General features: G+C 38.2%; 1 protein-coding gene across 7 annotated transcripts in view; it reads right to left on the reverse strand.

Moving 5' to 3' along the window:
- PTPN3 (protein tyrosine phosphatase non-receptor type 3) overlaps window positions 1-21,679 on the reverse strand; it is a 326,586-nt gene that overhangs the window by 97,090 nt on the left and 207,817 nt on the right. For all 7 annotated transcript variants that reach the window (XM_039524865.1, XM_039524869.1, XM_039524864.1 and 4 more), the window contains exons 12-14: window positions 20,028-20,200; window positions 12,150-12,284; window positions 10,924-11,100 (exon numbers count right to left, since the gene is read on the reverse strand). In XM_039524865.1, coding sequence (XP_039380799.1) covers window positions 10,924-11,100; window positions 12,150-12,284; window positions 20,028-20,200 — 485 coding nt within the window. The remainder of the gene's footprint in view (window positions 1-10,923; window positions 11,101-12,149; window positions 12,285-20,027; window positions 20,201-21,679) is intronic.

Consider the following 21,679-nt stretch of genomic DNA (forward strand, 5'->3'; position numbering starts at 1 on the left):
GTGAGGATTTTCTATCAAATGGAGATACCATTAATGATGATATATGTGTGTGTGTGGGTAGTGGGAGGAGAAGATTGGTGTTCCCAAACCCACAAAGATTAGGAATTGAGGTACCACCACCTTTACTGCGAATATTGCATCAGTCTGGCTTCACATGAGAGACTTGGACAGATATATGAGGGTACATGACAGCCTCACTGCCTAGGCGTGGCCTCAGTCAAGTCTGGGAATTAGACAGGCCTAATAGGCCCACAAAATATTACGTTTCTCTGAATTTAAGCATAAAAAAAATGCAGCCTAATTTGAAAAACTCAGAACAATGAGTGTAGCACTAGGGGTTAACAGTGTGGAAAGGATTCCACTGTATTTTTCCTCCCCAATAAATGACTGGTGATAGTTTTCATTCGTAGTACTGAAAGGGGAAATATTGTCCTCAGAGAGTAAGCTTTCCCAGTTCATGATACAACCTATCAGGCTAGCAGATGGTCAAGATGGGTTGGTGCCAGGTAGCCTGTTGGCATTACGTATGCAGCTTTTTATTAAACCAGCTTTTCCTAAGGAGATAATTCTTTGGGATTCTAACGTATCCTTTTAGAAGTGTAATTTATCAGATTCTCATCTTGAAAGAACCTCACTCTTTCTGCACACCTTCGCAGTCTGGAACTCCTGAAGAAAAGATGCACTTAAACTGAATAAAAACAAATAAATAAATAAATAATGACGTTTCGGAGAATTCTGGTGGCAGCTGTCTTGCCAAAAAGTGACAATTTGAGAAATCAATTTCTCAAACTATCATTTTTTTGGCAAGACAGCAGGCACCAGAATCCTCAGAAACGTTATTTTCACATGGGAATTTCACTGAAGAGAATGTAAAGATACTCAATCCTGTTTAAATACTAGTTTCATTTATTATTTTCTAGATAGTTGATTCTAATTTTTTGCATATTTAGATTGACTGGGTGAGCCACAATAGTTAGAATTTTATTTTTAATGTCTTAAAAATGAAGATTCAGGCCACCAAAGCTAAAATTACATCCCTACTACTAATCTGTTCCCGCTCCTATTTTTCTCTATTATTTAAATTAAAAAAAAATCTTGAGTTTCCATTACCAAAAAATCAAGAGTTATTTCCATGACCATGTACTGAGGTATTGTTCCAAAATAATGTATAATTACCTATTACATTACATCAGTATCGCACAGATTTCATTAATAAAAATGAATAAGAAGTTTCTAAATATTTACATGGAATTCGTTTCAAGAAAATAATTTTCTAGTACCAGGTTAGCAGAATTCCTGGGTGGTGTGAGGAAAGCGGTATTACGATTAAAGAAAATATTGAAACGTGGACATGTAGCTAACTCTTACTTTGGAAATATATTGTAGAGCATTCATCTTTCCTGCCTTTGTTGAGATTGTGATCGGCATGAAATGTCATCCCTTAAAAGAAGGGAGCTAAATTCACACCATACCAGTCCAGTATGTGTTAGACAGATGAGACACAATTTGCCCCACCCACTCTCAGCGTGGTATAAACCACCCCATTTCTCTAAATGGGTTACTAATTTCAGGTCTAATTAAGATTATTTAACTGTAAACTAATCATTTCACTTTTAATCAGGTTAGAAGAAATATCCTGCTAATATGCTTTATTTAAGTTTCACTGTATACATTTGAAAGGATATTGCATCAATATGAATAAGTTCAGATGCAAACTTTAAGGATGCAAAAAAGTGAATGTTCTATCAAAAAGCTAGTGTTTTTGCTCTCTTCAGACATCTATGGGACAAGAGAAGAGGAAATATTCTAGGGAGACTGGAAGATTTCAGTGGATGATCCTTTTTGAACAAAGTCCAAACTAGGTGAAAGTCCATTTTATTTAAAAGCTACTCATAAAAACAAAATTTACTAAACAATTTATAAGTCCTTTTGTATTCTTTAAATGTGTTCTAAAATATCGTACAAATCTCCTCAAGATCACTGGGATGAAGCAGAAGAGAGATTCAGGAGAATTTGACACTTCATGAAGAATTTCCACTTCCATGTGTTTATGCCTGAAGGGCTCTAGCCTGAACACATGCAAGCCTTTCTTTTCCTTGAAAAAAAAATCTTAATTTATAAAATCTTAACGCTGGAGTAGAGCAATTTTTTTTTCTCACACACAAAATAGGTAACAAATAATATTTTACACGTGTTCTAGTCCAAGAAAGAATTGCCATCTGTAACACAGCTTCTAGGCTACTTGCATCTCTCTCTCTCTCTCTCTCTCTCCCCCCCTCTATATAAATGTATAAAATAATGCCTCATACACCTCAGATACGATTTGCAAGCTCAAAACACTTCACTGAAATCATCAACTTTATATTTCAGAGAAAATACAGTTCTATAATAATCAAACAATGAATAATACTTTCGGCCTTCATCCCCAATACTAACTCTTTTAGAAATATAACTGATCTCTTCCACATAAAACATTTTGCACTGAGATACTGGTATGATGGTACCCACCTATTTTGAATTTCATGTAGAGAAGTTGGAAACTGTCATATTACAGAAAATATGGGCTATTTTGTATCTAATTAAATCAAGGTATTAAGTATTTCTAAATCAAATGTGAGTATCACATTTGAGAAAAAAAGTCAAATGGAACAGATTTCCTTAAATGATTAAACCCAGCAAGAGGAAAAATGGATTATGAAGAAAATAATAAGGCTTGGAACCATTGTGAGCTCATGCACTTGCAATCAAAAGTTAGTTTATAAAAATCTAATATTCATCATCAAGATCCCAAACGCCCACCCTGTGGTAAAGAAAAAACTAGGCTGTGTGTTTTGGCTTTATCTACCTTTGCTTCAAAGAAGCACAACTATCTTGGCAATTTACACACTGAGTGGCGCTGGAGCTCAACTGCTTTGACGATGAAGACTGAGGCTTTATCCAGGCACCCAAAACTAACTGGGAGCTAGTGGAGGGATTTATGGGTCTGGTACGTTCACAACAGCCTAGGACATGGAGGAGGCAGGTAGCCACATTCTGTATTAGTTGGAGCTTGCACATTGTCTTCACAAAAGTGATGCGTCTAACGAAGTGGGTATTCACCCATGAAATCTTATGCTCCAATACATCTGTTAGTCTTTAACGTGCCATAGGACTCTTTGTTGCTTTTTACAGATCCAGACTAACACAGCTACCCCTCTGATAATTGTCTTCACATTCAGCTTTAGTTACAGTGAAGTACAGTAATCCACCCTCGATATAACAAGTGCGTGGCCGGGTTCTTGTCTTAGGCCTCGGGGGGCAGAGGGGGAGGGGTTCGAACTAAGATACGTTGTGAATGTAGTTGAGTGTCATCTGCATATTGTTGGCAGCTGTACCCAGGGCATCTCACTCTCTCCCTCGCTGTAGATATTGGAGAAGGGAGGATAGCATGGATCCCTATGGGAGGGTCTTGGGAGGGCAGCAGCAGTTAATCCATGACTACTCTCAGAATTCTCCTGTAGAGGAACAACTGAAGCCACTTTTAGTACTATGCCATCTATTTCTCCTATGTCAGTACATAGTAGAACACAAGATACTATTAACCTGTGTCAAAATTTTCAGAGAGGTCAAGCAGTATGAGCATGGAAATCTTGCTTGTGTCCATGGTCATAAAAAGGGTAGCCTTTTAGTGCCACTAGAGCTATTCTGTGTGCTGTGCCTAGTCTTAACCCTAAATGAAAAGGTATCCAGGATGTCTGCTGACATCACATATTGCTGGAGCTTGATGGTTACTACTTTCTCAATTATTTTGCCAAGGAATGGAACTTTTGAGATGGGATGGTAGTTGGAGAGGTCATCAGATCAAATGGTTTTCTGAGGACTGGGTGGACTACTTTGTTTTCAAAGGAGTTTGCCAGGCATGTTTCTCTGAAGAAGGCATTAACAATTTCCATTAACAGTGGGCATAGCTATTCTTCACTGGCTCTCTCTCACATGGAGGGGGGACATAGATACATTTCACGTGTTATGGCGCTAATATTTTTCAGGGGCTCTTGAGCTTTGGCCAGCATGATGGAGTGGATGATGTGATCTGGTCAGGAACAGAATTTTACAGAATTCAGTGACAACTGTTCCCTTCTTAAGCAACACAGAACATAACCCAATAATATCTCTAACACATACAATTTTAGTTCAAACCGTTTTCTTTTAACAGCTAATAAAGTCTTTTTTACTTAGTGGTAATGAGGACACCACTTATCTTAGTAATAATAAAGCACTGCAAGCCACTCTAGTTAATGTTGCAACATAATTTCCATTGTAAGTTTAAATTTCCCCAGCACTACCCTCTCAAAATAACTCCCACAAACACTTAAACAGCCGAGTCATACTGGTTTCACAAGTTGTAGGCTAGTGGTCTGGGACTAACGTAGAACTTTTTTTCAAAAGTTTAAATGGGGAAGTGATCAAGCACATGGTGAAAGGAGAAATGTGTCAGATGAATGAGCACATTGCATGTCAAATGCTGCACTATTATTCCAATGAATAAGCCAGTTCATACCAATTTATACACACATAATAGCAATATACAGAGAGAGAGAAATTAAGGAATGCATAACTGAAGTAGAAATACATTTAATGAAGGATGAAGCATATTCAAATAAGCAGTTGATGGAAGTTCCTCTGCATTTGGTTCAAGTTATAACTAAACTGGTGCAAGCTTCCTACTTAATTCACAGTTTACAAAAAGGAAGCAGTAGAACTTTAACTCCGTGACTGGAACACAGATTGTAAAGTTTAGGCAAAGTGAAGAGTCCAACAATGAAAAGATGTCACCATCTGACAGCAGTTTGATAGCAATGGTCCCTTTCTTTCCACATCAACAAATGTTTCCATATTAAAAAAACCCACTATCATGGCTTGCATCAATTGGCACAAGTTTTGGCAGCCTCAGAAGAAAAGTTGAGGACTGAATGGAAACAGAGAGCCCTCTACTCCCTCATTTCTAATGATGGCTCCTCTAGATCAGAATGAGATACACGTTGGCAGTGTATAAATAAAAGGAATAAAAGGAAGTCAGTACTCTATCTTTTCCTTTTTAAATGCTCAAGGGAGAAATAAAAGACGGGGGATTTCAAAACTGCTACTTTATAATCTTTAAATGATACCATCTTAACTTTATAAAAAACAGCAATGCTCAAATGGATTAGTCAGTTCATTACGGTGTGACTGCACACTGCAAAGTGTTTTATGATTATATATTTAAATATGAGTCAAAGGTGCTAAGGGTTTAGCTACATGCTTTTTAATTTTTTTGCTAAATCATAAATGAAAATAAAGAAAAATTAAAAATTTTCTGGTAACATTAGTTAAACTGAGTATTCTTTTATCACTTTCATTGTTTAAAATTAGGCACTCAAAGGCAGAATAGTAACTAATGGAAGTCTGCTCTGTTTGATTAATCCTGCTTTACATCTTTCAATGTTTCTTTTGCAAAAGCAAATAAATAGATGAAGAGTTCAGATTATACAATTAAAATGAGTGAGTGATGCTTGTTAAGCTAATAATGGCTATTAGTTAGCAACTTTAAACTGGTATTTGGAAGACTCTCTCAGGAAAAATGGACCAGCTACAATCAATATGCCATCCCTCTACGTAATTTGTATAGGGTCAAATAAAATACCTGAGAAAATATCAGTTCAGTATCTTCGCTTTAGTTGTTGAAATAATTTGTTGGAAACAAGGGCTGTCATTTTATATATTCTTAAATTAATACATTTATTTTTTAAATTTAATATTTATATTATGTATTTTTTTTCAATTATTCTATGTTTAATATATTCTTCATCAGATTTATTTCCCCACACCCATCAACCTCAATCATCAAGAATCTTGTCTATTTTTCAGGTTGAAATTTCAAATAATTTACCAGACTTGGTCATGAACATCTATCGAAAAAAATGGTGATTTTTACATCTCAATCTGAAAATCCTCACAAGAGTATCTGTTCCAATATTATCAGAACATGTGTTACCTGTCAATTCATCTTCATGTGTGAAAGCATGGAGAGTACTTTTTCTCTCTCTTTTCTTTCTGTTGTTACAAAGGAATCAAAATAAACCTTACCCTGAAGAGGTCCGCCACAATAAACCACACACCAGCAGACCAAGGATTAGAAATAAAGCTAAAGGAGCAAAAGGAAAGACTTAGCTGCCACCCTAACACTATGAACTTTAAAACCTGTAACCATTAAGAGGGCAATCTGTTTGCTCACACACATGCACACAATATCTGCCATTTAATACCAAAATATACACAGGAGCATCAAGAGAGTAGGTTTCAAAACAGTTCTATATAAAAGTAATTAATAATTTGTATTAGTTATAACATTTTTATTTAAACAAACAGAACTGGCACTCAAATTTTCAAGGAGATCTAACTATATGGTAATTTAAAAGGACAGTAACAGGCCTGTTTTGAATTAGAGAGAAAATATCGGGCAAAAGTCAAACTTTCAATTAAGTAGGGTTGCCAACTTTCTACTCGCAGAAAACCGAACACGCTTGCCCCTCCCCTCCTTCAAGGCCCCACCTCTTCTCTAAGGCCCTGCCTCTGCTCATTCCATTCCCCCTCCCTCTGTCGCTTGCTCTCCCCACCTCACTCAGTCGCTCATTTTCACCAGGCTGGCTCAAAGGGTTGGGGTGCAGGGTGGGGCTAAAAATGAGGAGTGGGGCTCCAGGCTGAGGCAGTGGATTGGGATGAGGGAGGGTGTGAGGGCTCTGCTGTTGTGGGGCTAGGAATGAAGGGTTTGAGGTGCAGGAGGAGGGCTCCAGGATGAGGCAGGGGGTTGGGATGAGGGAGGGTGTGAGGGCTCTGCTGTTGTGGGGCTAGGAATGAAGGGTTTGAGGTGCAGGAGGGGGGCTCCAGGCTGAGGCAGGGGGTTGGGGTGTGGGAAGGGGTACGAGCTCTGGACTGGGGGTGTGGGCTCCAAGCTGGGACAGGGGGTTGGAGGGCTGAGGATGAAGGATTTGGGGTGCAGGAAAGGGCTCTGGGCTGTGGCTGAGGGATTCAGTGTGCAGGCGGGGGCTCTGGGCTGAGGCAGAGGATTGGGGTGTGTGTGTGCGGGTGAGGGCTCCGGGATGGGGCTGGGGATGAGGGATTTTGGGTGTACGAGGTTGCTCTGGGCTGGGACCAAAGGGTTCAGAGGGTGGGGGAGGGGGTTGGGGCCTAGGGAAGGTGATGGCTCCAGGGATGAGGGGTTTAGGGTGCAGGAGGGGGCTCCGTGCTGGGATCAAGGGGTTTGGAGGGTGGGGTGTGGATCAGGGCTGGGTATGAGGAGTTTGGGGCACAGTACAGGGCTCCAGGCTGGGATCAAGGGGTTCAGAGGGCAGGAGGGGGATCAGGGCTGGGACAGGGGGATGGGGATCAGGGGTACAGGCTCTGGGCAGAGCTTATCTCAAGCAGCGGCATGTCCTTCCCTCCGGCTCCTCCATGGAGGTGTGGCCAGGCAGCTCTGCGCGCTGCCTCCGCTTCTTCCATTGACTGTGGTTCCTGGCCAATGGGAGCTGCGGAACCAGTGCTTGGGGAAAGGGCAGTGTGCAGAGACCCCTGGCTGTCCCTATGTGTAGGAACCAGAGGGGGGACATGCCATTAGCTTCCGGGAGCTGTGCAGAGCCTGCCTTAGCCCCTCTGCACCGCCGGCCAGACTTTTAATTGCCTGGTGAGTGGTGCTGACCAGTGCCACCAGGGTCCCTTTTCGACTGGGCGTTCCGGTCGAAATCCGGACACCTGGCAACCCTAAATCAGGGTTTATTTTATAAATTAGGTAAATTTATTTTCTATATTATACGAAACAAACTATATGATGAATTTCCTCCAAACCTTACAGAAACACTATGTTGCTTTCAGAGTAAATCTGGCAATGTTCAGACCAAAACTATGTTCAAAGTTGGGTTTTTTGTATTTCTAGATGGGGAAAGAGATAGCACGAGAGGATCTTCCTCTTCCCTATGTTCAGCAGCCTCAAACTTTCCCTCATTTTGCCAGAGGTTTGATACCTTTGTGTGTGTGGGAGGGGGTGGGGGGGGAGAGGCTGGGATGTCAGAGTTTATGGGGGGGGGGAGTCAGCTACAATAAACTGGTTACAAACTTAATTATGGAGAGGTAGTATCCTTATGGTTACTATACTATCCACCTCAAAATGTTAATAGATGGGAAAACAAATCCATGACCATTCATTTCACAAAAGCTATCAGACATATTCGTTCTCTGTGTCAATAGCTCATTGTTTTCACCCCTACGTACACATGGTATAATTCTGTTCAAATCGAAGAATCTGCACTTTCTGTTGGGCCTCCTGGGACCATAGTTTAAATATATCTGTACGACACCCAGGAAATGCTGGAGATGTGTATAAACTTACACACATCTTATTTTGTGAACTAATGGTGATGTTCTTACCCTGCATGTTTATCAGAATCAAAACAAAATTGCTAGGATACAACCTCAATTTGGTGTTCTGCTCCATTCATCAGCAAAAGTCATATTTAAAAAAAAATTGTGGTATTCTCAGTGAAACTTGGAACTCTGTTCTCAGTGTGTGAGAAATACCACAAAAATAAATTGTTCTCATAGCATTTACCAAGACGACCAGCCAGTACAAAAGAAGTAAAGAGGAAGGGAAGAGACAATATTGGAGTAAAAAAAGCAAAATGAGCAGAGAAAAACAGCAACAGGCAAAACGGAGAAGAGACCTATCAAGACATAACCCATCCTGCTGGCCATTGTATGCTTCTGTCACAGAGCGGCTACTTCCCACCACCTATTAATCTACTGTCAGTCTTCTGCTGCACTTGCCCAGTTCTCCTCCATCACTTCTCCTTCCACTCTCCATCTCTCCTCTGTCAGCTCAGGTACTGCCACCTCTGGTCCCATTAACTATCTTATCCCTTCTCCATAATCCCTTTTACTCAGCTGCTAATCACTTCCCAACCTCTACAATTAAAAAAGGCCAAAAACAAATTACTGTTGTAATGTGGAGTGGTCAGAAAGCATAACTTTAAAGCTAGTGTATCTTTATTTGAAGACATGCAATTAATATTAGCAGCATGACCACACCTGCATATTAATGTAAAAACAAAAATCAAAAGACACTAGATATATATTGCTCAGGTTAAAATCATGATCTCATATGAAGATTTCCTGAATTACTAAATGTTCTCAGAAACTCTTTTCAAAGGAACTTAGATATGAAAGACTGCTGAAAGGGCACAATTTGTCTGTCACTTCTTTTTTACACTTTTACTGTGGGAGGACAAGGCTTCCTATTTATGATTATTTACACAAAAAAAGTGACATTGCATATTTGTATGTACTATGATGCTTATTGCATGCACAGCCAATATTCAACTTAATTTGCTGGTATTCAGTCCCACTTCTGTGAGTGAGATTGGCAAGCAGGTAGTGTTCTTAGTCAAATGTATATGGTCATACATTCTAAGCAAGTAACACCTTACATTTTGTGTTTTTTCCTATTTTACAGGTAACCATTTTTGTGACCTTATGGTAAAAATTCTGCCATCTTCAAAAAGAGAGACAGCATACATAAATCCCAGGGTTTACAGCTAGAACTACATGATTTGGTTGACTTAAAGTAAACCTGTATATGATAAATTACAGTGATATGTGTTTTTTAACACCTTCTTAACATGGTTTCTCAAAGTATACGGTGAACACCCAACATGGCTCAAAAGATATATAAATTAAGATGTGCAGACCTTTACTATCATATTGCCAAGTTATGAGGGAGAATATTGGTGTCATTTTCCTGAATGGGGCTCGGTTTTGAAAACTGTGGGAAACAGGGCACTAAGAACAGCAAAAGCACTGCATGTCCACTTTGGGTCCAGTCTAAATTTTATCTGTGAACCTGTAGGGACTAGGGCATGGGCGGTCAAACCTAATAGCTAGAGTCAGGAACTAGAACCAGAGTCAAGAGCCAAGCTGAGAGCCAGAGCCAGTACCAGAAGCCAAGCTAGGGGTTGAATCTGCAGTCAGCATCAGAGTACAGTGTAGAAGCAGGGATTGGGGGTCAGGCAGGAAAGCAAGTACCAGGACAGACAGGGTGGGTCTGGGATTAGGAGGGCAGGAACAGAAAGGCAGGGCTCAGGAATCAGGCAAGTTAGCAGGATCCATAGCAGCAGCCAGTCAGATATTCATTTAATTACTCAGACAACTTCCTGTGCCTCTTTCTGGTTTAAGTACTGTGTCACAGCCAATGGGTGGGACTGGACATCTCCCCCAGTCAGGAGCTTCATGGGTAGGCCCTTCGTGAGGTAGAGCTTCACAAGCCCCCTTCTCTTCTGGTTCAGGTGAACTGCTGGGTGGTGTCCACAAGCTCAGCACTGCCTGGGGAATCCGTGGGCCCGGGTTTGAGGTCAACAATCACTGACAGAACCTGACAAGGGTTAGGCTCAAACTTTGTTGGCAAAGAAATTCTTGCCCTGTGTTTTAAAACTGAGAATATACTGCATTTAAGATTGGAAGCCTCAATGCTCCAAGTGACATGGCGCATATGATCAGGAGTAATCCTGCTCACCAGAAGCCATCCTACTTAGCATCACAGAGAAAGAAACTGCATTTCAAGTTAGAAAATGTATTTTTCTAGATCTTTTCTCTGGCCAGTGCCTAAGGCAGGCAATGGCTGGTAAGTTTATTATCTTCTCCAATTTTCCAAGTTACTGAGAACACTCTCATTTTAGCTATATTTTGAAATACCTGTCGCTTTATATATGAAATATTATGGTGTCCCCATTTTTTGCATAATCTTTAATTCTGAGAGACTTAAATACAAAATTAGTTTAATTCAGTGTAATACTGTTGCTCTATTAAAGATGTTGTAAGATCTGAAGTCAAAACAATTGACTTGCTGTTTACAGAGATCCTTACCTCCTCCGTGGACTGCGGTTCTGGGAGAACTCTGAATCACTGTCCTTTGATGTTGGAGAACCCTTATACGTATAAAAAACATCCTCTGTTTCTGTAATATAGGCAATCTCATTTGTAAGGTTGTCTACAGATGAGTGTCGTGGTTTGCGAATCTCATGACGTAGTCTAGGACTCCTCCTTACAGGAAACATATGAACACAAGTTGGTTGAGACAGAATCCTTCGTAAAGCTCTTTCAAAAGTGACTAATTCCATTCTATTGCAATGCATGCCCTGAGATCTAAATTACAGGACACAGTAAGTTTTACTTCAGTGACAGAAAATTTGGTTGAAATGACAGACGTATAGGGCTGGAAGGGACCTTGAGATGTCATTAAGTCTAGCACCCCGTGCTAAGACAGGACAAAGTAAAGCTGGATCATCCATGACAGGTGTTTGTCTAATCTCTTCTTCAGAACCTCCAATAATGGGGATTTCACGACCTCCCTTGGAGGCCTATTCGAGTGCTTAACTATCCTAATAGTTAGATAGTTTTTCATATCATCTACCCTAAATCTCCCTTCCCACAGATTAAGCCCACTGCTACTACTTCTACCTTCATAGGACATGGAGAAGGATTGATTATTTTCCTTTTTAGAAACAACCCATGACATATTTTAAGACTGTTATGTCACCCCTTCAGTCTTCTTTTCTCAAAACTAAACATGCCCAGTTTTTTAGTCTTTCCACAGACATAAGATTTTCTAAAACTTTTTTTTTTTCCATTTTTGCTGCTCTCCTCTGGACTCTCTCAAGCCGTCCATATCTTTCCTAAAGTGTAGCACCCAGAATTAGACACAGTACTCCATCTGAGGCCTCACCAGTGCAGAACAGAGGATGATGATTACCTCCTGCATTTTACATACAACACTGCTGTTAATACACTCCAGAATATTAATGATCATTAAGTATTTCTGAAAATCTTGTGACCATACAATGTACAAAGTGCAGGAAATAAACCGAAACCTGTAAATCAAATATGCTTTGACAAAGAAATGAACTGATTGATTTTTCCCTGAAATATGATATAATGATCAACTTCCTTGGTAGATTACTTGTTTTAAAATAACAGACTTTAAAAAAAAATGTACAGACTATATTAAATGATATACTATGGCCCGTTTTGTAAATGTACAATGAAATTGAGCAATTTGCCTTTATTTTTTGTAAGGCTGAAACTTTGTTTACCAAGTAGGGGTAACAGGAGGAGATCGAGAAGGCAGGCTTTTGGTCTCTAGATGTTCAACCGATAAAGATCTCCTCAAAGTTGGGTTCCAAACCATCCCACCTATGACTTTTCTGCAGCAGTGGCTGTTTACAGACCTGAAAGGAAATAAAAATACGCTTTAGATAACTGTTTTACATAGAATACTAAAATCAGTTACATTTATGCAAATTAATTTCATAAGTACCAATTAAGCCTTTTGTAGTTTCAACAATTGAAAGGAAATGTTTCAAAACTCCCAAAAGAAGAAAAATAATCATTTTCATTTCAGCAAGGTATCCTTGGTTCATTAATCCATGTCCAAATTGTTTTCTTTTTTATTACATTGGATTGATAGAAATTTATCTCTTCCTTTGTTTTGGAAATCTTAATTCCAATCTAGTTAATAGATGCAATTATTGACAAATAATGTTAATGCTGTCATTATTTTATTTCATCATTGCCTAAACTCTCTCAAAAACTTTAGATTTTTTCTTCATTTAAGATCTGGTTCTGCAGCTCTTATTTACATGTAATTCTCTCATTTAAGTGATTGGAAGCTGTATGTATAAAGACTGGCAGACTAGGGAAATGCATATATACATAATTAAGAGCCTAATTCTTAAATATATTTATTCAAATGTTATTCTATGGAACTTATACACACCAATTAGTGTAACTATTAGAAGGAGTAAGTTTTCATATGCTTATTTAAGCAACAATGGCACAATCAGCTTTAACACCCAGTAATTTGGTTGGGGGAGTGAGCATTATGGTGAATTATAGGACAGTCTTGTTTATGTGCTTTTTTATTTAATGTTATGTTAGCTAATGGTTAGCTACACAACTCATTTTTTATTTTTATCCTAGTTCCAGAAAAAAATGCCATGCTCCACTGAGGGTGCTTATTAAGTCAACAGCAGCAAGCAGAGAGAGTAGCAGGAGACAGGTTGCTAATTTTTTAAATTTCTTTGGTAACAACTGCTAAGATATCTGCATTAAAGAGTGAGTCATGGAGAAAGTCCTACATTTCTCATGAAAACTGTAGGTGGAGTGGAGGAGGTAACAGTGATGTGAGGTCTGGGATCTGGAACCATTCCAAAAATAAGTAGTGCTCAAACGAAGGATCAGAAACTATAAGGTCCATTTTCTCAAATGATCATAGCAGATAAATGTTATATCATCAGAAAGCAGCGATTCCCAGCATTCCAACAACACATAGGATGGATTCATAGATTTTGTGATTTATGAGCTCTTCTACCTTAAAACTCTAACTGGTCACTCAGAACAGCACTGCTTTTACAGCAGTTGTCCAGATCACACTAAATCTAAATTCCCGCAGTAAGATCCTTAGATTTCTGCAGTACATTTCCTGAACTCTATACATTATTTAGGTGTTTTCCTTCCTTTTTCTGACCATTTTACCATTTCTTTCCTGTAAAATTCAGGAGGTCATATTGCAAAAAAAATATATATATATTTTTCCTTTTCAGGGACAATTTGTGATACATAACAAAAGGACAGAGGGAAATAATTTTAAGTATGGAAGCAGCTCTCTTTTCCTGCTGTGATAGTTTATATCGGCTGAGAATCTACCCTCTGGCTCTGTGCTGGACAGAACTTGCATGGCATGGGTTAAGATTCATACCTTTGCAAAGCTATGAAGCCTGAAGCATATGGCTTTCTAGCACACAATACTATCTATGTATGCAGTGGATTGTTGGATATAAACAATTCTCCCTCATTCTAATAAAACAATTATGTTTAGTTTTCCATGAGTTTTGCTCTCCAGGACACATGATAGTTAAATACTTTAAGTTTATCTATTGGATGCTTTTAGTTCTAGGCATAGAACTTCCCCAAAATAATTCCTACAGCAGATCTTTTAGAAAAACATCCAGTCTGAATCTCAAAAAAGATATCTATCAAGTTAAGATATTCCATCATCCTGTTTCATTTGAAGACCTGTATGAAAATGGAGGAATGGGGGATATTGAGGGTGTTTGTTTGTTTGGCTTTTTTTTTTTTTGTTTTAGAACCATGCTCATTTGCTAGAATGGGGCTAATCTCCCTTAGAACCCATGGCTATTATCCATTTTTTAAAGTTTATGTGCTCACCTTGTTACTGAAACTGAAGCCATATGTACTGTAATTGCTCTGGCTCAAATCCCAGAATGATAAGAGTTCCAGTAGCTAGTCTATTATCTTAGACAAAGGCCATGTGATTGGCAACAGTTCATTCTTTGGGCAGAAAACAAAAAATCTTACATTTAACTGGAATAAGATAATTTAATAAAGTCCTTTAAAGCTGACAAAATAATTTTAATTACTTAAACAGATGGCAGAAATCTCTAGTTTTTTTTCCATATTCAATGTATTGATGGAAACTGGAGCCACGGAGTGTTTACCACTCTTGAAAAGGAGAAGGTAGCTTGCTTAAAATATATAATAAGGCTTTTAATGAGTGTGCTTTGTTGAAGAATGGAACCCATCACATGAAGACCGCACAAGACTGCCAACAGCATCCAGGAGAAGGGGAAAATATTTTAAACTTACACATGCAGTGTCAGGAAAAAGATGGAGGGAGGGCTGACTGTCAAAATCCTCCAACTTTTAAGAAAGGCACCTCAAACTTCCTAATGAAAAGCGTTTGGTACAGTATCTAATAGGGCTGTCAAGCGATTAAAAAAATTTATCATGATTAATCACACTGTTACACAATAATAGAATACCATTTATTTAAATATTTTTGATGTTTTCTACATTTTCAAATATATTGATTTCAATTACAACACAGAATACAAAGTGTACAATGCTCACTTTATATTTATTTTTTATTACAAATATTTGTGCTGTAAAAATAAAAGAAATAGTATTTTTCAGTTCACAGAATCATAGAAGATTAGGGTTGGAAGAGACCTCAGGAAGTCATCTAGTCCAACCCCATGCTCAAAGCAGGGCCAACCCCAATTAAATCATCACAGCCAGGGCTTTGTCAAGCTGGGGTTAAAAACCTCCAAGGATGAAGATTCTGTAACCCATTCCAGTGCTTCACCACACTCCTAGTGAAATAGGTCTTTCTAATAGCCAACCTAGCCCTCCTGCATTGCAACTTGAGACCACTGCACCTTTCACCTCATACAAGTACTGTAATGCAATCTCTTTATCATTAAAGTTGAACTTACTAATGTAGAATTATGTACAAAAAAATAACTGCATTCAAAAATAAAAAAATGTAAAAGTTTAGAACCTACAAATCCAATCAGTCCTGCTTCTTGTTCAGCCAGTCACTCAGACATATGTTTGTTTACATTTGCACAAGATAATGCTGCCCACTTCTTGTTCACAATGCCACCTGAAAGTGAGAACAGATGTTTGCATGGCACTGTTGTAGCGAGCATTACAAGATATTTATGTGCCAGATGTGTTAAGATTCATATGCTCCTTCATCTTCAACCACCATTCCAGAGGACATGCATGCATCCATGCTGACGACAGGTTCTGCTTGATAACAATCCAAAGCAGTGAGGACTGATGCACGTTCACTTTCATCATCTGAATTAGAAGCCAGTAGGAGAAGTTGATTTTCTTTTTTGATGGTTCGGGTTCTGTAGTTCCGCATCAGAGTGTTGCTCTTTTAAGACTTCTGAAAGTATGCTCCACACCTCATCCCTCTCAGATTTTGGAAGGCACTTCCGAATTTTAAACCTTGGGTCGAGTGCTGAAGCTATCTTTTAGAAACCTCACATTGGTACCTTCTTTGCACTTTATCAAATTATTTGTCTGAGTGACGTGCTGAACAAGAAGTAGGACTGATTGGACTTGTAAGCTATAAAGTTTTACATTATTTTGTTTTAGAGTGCAGTTAGTGTAACAAAAAAAATCGACATTTGTAAGTTGCACTTTCATGATAAAGAGATTGCATTATGGTACTTTTATGAGGTGAACTGAAAAATACTATGTCTTTTGTTTATCATTTTTACAGTGCAAATATTTGTAATAAAAAATAATATAAAGTGAGCACTGTACAATTTGTATTCTGTGTTGTAATTTAAATCAATATATTTGAAAATGTAGAAAAACATCCAAAAATAATTAATAAATTTCAATTTGTATTCTACTGTTTAACAGTGCAATTAAAACTGTGAGTAATCACAATTAATTTTTTAATCACGATTCATTTTTTTAATGGCGTGAGTTAACTGTGATGAATTGACGGCCCTAATATCTAATAAATGACAAATATCTCAGATTTAAAAACACTTTATAGCCAATGCTGAGAAAATGTTTTCTAGATTTTTCAATTTTTTCTCCTAAATTGACTTTGATTATGAGTTCTCCAAAAGAGACTAAAAATCCTCTGAGTACCCTCAATCCTTGGATTTTCCTCTAAATTTACTTGACTTTACACCTCTCTAGCAATTGCAGCAGAAGACGGGTAATATCAATTTTAAAAAAAAAAGGTCTTTTACCCTAAAATAAAAAATTCTTAAGAAAAGGTTTTTGCAGTTAGATGCAATATGTACAACAACTAGATCATATGCTTCTTTTCTCAGAGCAGGTATAACTGTGCAAACTAGGAAGATTTGAAAGATTTGGTTTTATTTTTTATTTTTGTTTTAAACTGTTTTTTAAACTGTCTACAAAAATCCCTCCTTAAGCTAGATAAGCTTAAAATGTGAAGTTACTTTCAAATAAATTTATATATTTGTTTGAGTATCTTCTACGAATACAATCCCAGACAGCCTAATTTGTGATGTTTTTATTCTACTGGCTACCAAATTACATAGTTTTACACTGGGTGAGCAGGGGGAGAGCGGCCCGCCTGTAAGTACTAAATAAACGGCACAGATTTACATGATATAACTATCAGTATTTATAGTACCAATTTAGAAAGGGTGAAGATTATATTTATACAAGTGTATCACTACAGTGCATCATCCTTTTATGCTTTTCATTACAAGACTCCTATTGCGTAAGGGAGAAGGATTTGTCCCTTCATCAAATAAATTCTTGAGAAGCTCAATTTGTAGCCTTAATACTTATGTTCTAGAAGTGCCATGGAGGCATTATTAATCCCATTAGAAAGACAGACAAAAAGTACATTTTCACATACTGATGCTTAAACTGTACCTGCAAATAAGAACCACGGAACACAACTCTTTCATATGGTATGATTTACAATACCATATGAAAGGTGAGCAAATGGACAGATGAGCAAAGCCCACAGGTAAGTGGAGCATGGAAACCTGGGAGATGGGTCAGAAATAGGAGGGAGCATGGGCTATAATGGCAGAGAGAAAGGAAGGTCAGGGCAAAACTGGGAGGCAAGATCAAATCCGTATCTTAGATGCCTATATACAAATGCGAGAAGTATGGGTAATAAGCAAGAAGAACTGGAAGTGCTAGTAAATAAATACAACTGACACTGTTGGCATCACCGAAACTTGGTGGAATAATACATGATTGGAATGTTGGTGTGGATGGGTACAGCTTGCTCAGGAAGGATAGATGGGAAAAAGGGAGGAGGTGTTGCCTTATATATTAAAAATGTGCACACTTGGACTGAGATGGAAATGGACATAGGAGACGGAAGTGTTGAGAGTCTCTGGGTTAGGCTAAAAGGGGTAAAAAACAAGGGTGATGTCATGCTAGAAGTCTACGACAGGCCACCTAACCAGCTGGAAGAGGTGGATGAGGCTTTTTTAAACAACTAACAAAATCATCCAAAGCCCAAGATTTGGTGGTGCTGGTAGACTTCTACTATCCAGATATATGTTGGGAAAATAACAGAGCAGGGCACAGACTATCCAATAAGTTCTTGGACTGCATTGCAGACAACTTTTTATTTCAGAAGGTTGAAAAAGCTACTGGGGGCCGGGGGCAGGAAGCTGTTCTAGATTTGATTTTAACAAATAGGGAGGAACTTGCTGAGAATTTGAAAGTGGAAGGCAGCTTGGGTGAAAGTGATCATGAAATCATAGAGTTCACCATTCTAAGGAAGGGTAGAAGGGAGTACAGCAAAATAGAGACAATGGATTTCAGGAAGGCGGATTTTGGTAAGCTCAGAGAGCTGATAGGTAAGGTCCCATGGGAATCAAGACTGAGGGGAAAAACAACTGAGGAGAGTTGGCAGTTTTTCAAAGGGACACTATTAAGGGCCCAAAAGCAAGCTATTCCGCTGGGTAGGAAAGATAGAAAATGTGGCAAAAGACCACCTTGGCTTAACCATGAGATCTTGCATGATCTAAACAATAAAAAGGAGTCATATAAAAAATGGAAACTAGGACAAATTACAAAGGATGAATATAGGCAAACAACACAGGAATTCAGGGGCAAGATTAGAAAGGCAAAGGCACAAAATGAGCTCAAACTAGCTACAGGAATAAAGGGAAACAAGAAGACTTTTTATCAATACATTAGAAGCAAGAGGAAGACCAAGAACAGGGTAGGCCCCACAGCTCAGTGAGGCGGGACAAACAGTAACAGGAAGCTTGGAAATGACAGAGATGCTTAATGACTTATTTGTTTTGGTCTTCACCGAGAAGTCTGAAGGAATACCTAACATAATGAATACTAATGGGAAGGGGGTAGGTTTAGAAGAAAAAATAAAAAAAAACAAGTTAAAAATCACTTAGAAAAGTTAGATGCCTGCAAGTCACCAGGGCCTGATTAAATGCATCCTAGAATACTCAAGGAGCTAATAGAGGAGGTATCTGAGCCTCTAGCTATTATCTTTGGAAAATTATGGGAGACAGGAGAGATTCCAGAAGACTGGAAAAATAGACTTTCATTCATTTCTTCTGAAAATTAGCAGCCAGCAGGTCTTGCTGCTCACTTACTACAGGGAGTTGAAACTTCGCATCTTTACATAGTGATACTGAATTTAGAAGAGCTTGTGTTGCAGGGGCTCCTGACCCACCAAAGTTCCAAATGCTTAAATATGTTCTGCATTGCATTGCCCCCGCCCCCCGCCGATCTCTTCCAGCTATACTTATTTCCTAATAATTTGAAAACACTAATTCCTTTGGTAATAGCATCCAAGTATTAGGGTAAATCCTAATGTATTATAAAAGATTAATTGAAAATATATTTTTGAAAATACCATCCATTTAATGTAGAGCATTATTTATTGTAGGGCATGACACAGATTTCAGTTTTAAACTCAAACCAATTTTGAATTATGCAGGCTTCGTTAGTGTATTTTTCTGTCTACTTTTTTTTCTTATGAATGTTAAAAATAACAATATTGCAAAAAAGCTTCCTTACCTCTATTAATATAACCTGAGATTATTAAAAGTAAATGTAAATTTTTCATCTTTAAAACTGCTCATTTCTCTTAACTTAGAAAAGGAAAACAGACAAGTCCGTTTTGCAAAAATATGTTGTCATTAGTTTCATGTCACTTTTACTTTCTGGTTCTCTTATACCTTTGTACAAGGTTGAACTATGTGGGTTTCAAATCATACTGGTGAACCAGGTTTAAATCCAAACAAAGAACTTTTTTTTTTCCTTTTTAATTTAATGTCATGAAATATTTCTATAAAATGAGGTTCCACAATAAGGATACCATACTACAATTCTATGCCTGTTTGTACCTGAAGATCTCAAAATGCTCTGCAAACAACAAAACTGCAAGAACTGTCCTGTGAGGAATTAAGTTTCTCTTTATTTTACAGTTGGGGAAACACACAGAGTGCGGTTCAGTGATTTACATACCAAATATATGATAGTACTGGAAACAGGATTCAACTCATGAACTACAGTCCTGAGTTTTCAACTTTGTGTAGAAAGTGTGTACAAGACTTGAAAATGAATTTTTAAATTAAATAGAAAGTCACGTCTTTAAACACTATACTCACTTTGTTGGGTTTCTAGAACCAAAGGTCCAATAATGGGACAATATCTTTCTTTCATGAGGTAGTGACGACTTTGTCTGAAAAAACGTGTGATGCTCTACACAAGATTTCCATAGATTTTTGCATGCTCTGTAATTTAGCATGTTGAAGGCAACTATATGTTCTCTGGATTCATTCTGTAATAATAAAACACATTATGTATCAGTATAGAATATGCAGACTGACAATATTAAGAGAAAGATTTAAAAATGAAGTAAAGCTAGCAGGCAATTTGCAGCTAAAAGTAATTTTAAACTGATAAGTCATCAGTAAGTGCAAAGAATCAACAGAATAACATAAAATTGATGGCTCCATAAACTATATTCAAGTGGTAAAAACACTCATTGATGGAAAACCAATCTGAAATGTCAAAGATGTATTACAATCACTTTTCTGACCACACTTCATAAATTTAAATATCATTGACAAAACTGTGGAATCTGCTTAAGTTATCGGACTGCTCAGATGTCAGTTAAGATATCAGATCTTCATACAATGATCCTTCCAAAACTAAAGACAAAAAATCTTTTACTTGAGTTTTATATGACTACATTGTTTAGGGAAAAACAAAAATTCAATGTGGAGTACATTCTAACAGAAGATGTGTTTAGAAATAACCCAAATCAGACCTCAAAACAGTTCTTAAATTAATTGTGATAACATCTACTTAAGATATAGAGAGACTTCCCAAAAAATGTACTACAGAAGTTTACAGCACTGACCATGGTACTGACCACTGTAAACAAGGCTATCACCACCATATCACTGTTGCGTTAATTTCAATGAAATAAATAGGTCCAGAGAGTCAGAGGTGCTAACATAACCCTGTCATTGCACAAAACTAAACAGTTAACAAGGTTCAAGGTTTTGTGTACAGAGACCTTGGTCTGCTTAGTGCCATGGCAACAATCCACCACTAAAAATCGTTTAAATTTTTTATTAAAAATACATAGAGAAATAATTGAGACGGGCTGGAGACGCTGTTGTTATTTAAGCTTGATGCTGCTTTTCCGAAGGCAAAATAAGACCAACACTCAGAGAAAGGGATAAAAAAGAATACCAAAGATAGAAAATGCAGTTTTCTCTGGTGCTGCCTCTTACTTGCAACCTTGCTTCCAGAGAAACATAGGCACAACACAGTTTTATCAGCCACTTTGAAACCTAGTAATCTTACGCCAGCTTCAGGGGGTTTAACATGTTGCTTTTAGCCGCCTCTCTGATCACAGGTTCTTGGCAGTTCTGCAAAAGATGCAGTCTTGGCTGGTTAAGCCATACTCTTATTAAACGCAAGGCAAAGAGAGAGAGAGAGAAAAAAGAGGCGGGGGAAGGAAAAGGATACACAATGGAGAGAGTGACAGCAGGAACTCAAATCTCACATTCCAGGTGCTGTTAGGACTCAGCCAAGGCTGGTAGAAGATGTCTTTAGTTCCCTCACTTTGATCCAGTCTGGTCACAACGCCTTTTGTAATCAGGACAATAAAGGACCAAGAGTTTCATGGTGGATCCCTCGGTCCCAGCAGATGGTAGGGGTGGAAGTCATGATGGTAAAGCTCACTCTTCCAGGTCACCCATCCCACCTAGTGTCATGATTTCCCCCCAAGTCTCTTTTAAGGACC

The sequence above is a fragment of the Mauremys reevesii genome, linkage group 2, assembly GCF_016161935.1.
Source record: "Mauremys reevesii isolate NIE-2019 linkage group 2, ASM1616193v1, whole genome shotgun sequence".
Lineage (NCBI taxonomy): Eukaryota > Metazoa > Chordata > Testudines > Geoemydidae > Mauremys > Mauremys reevesii.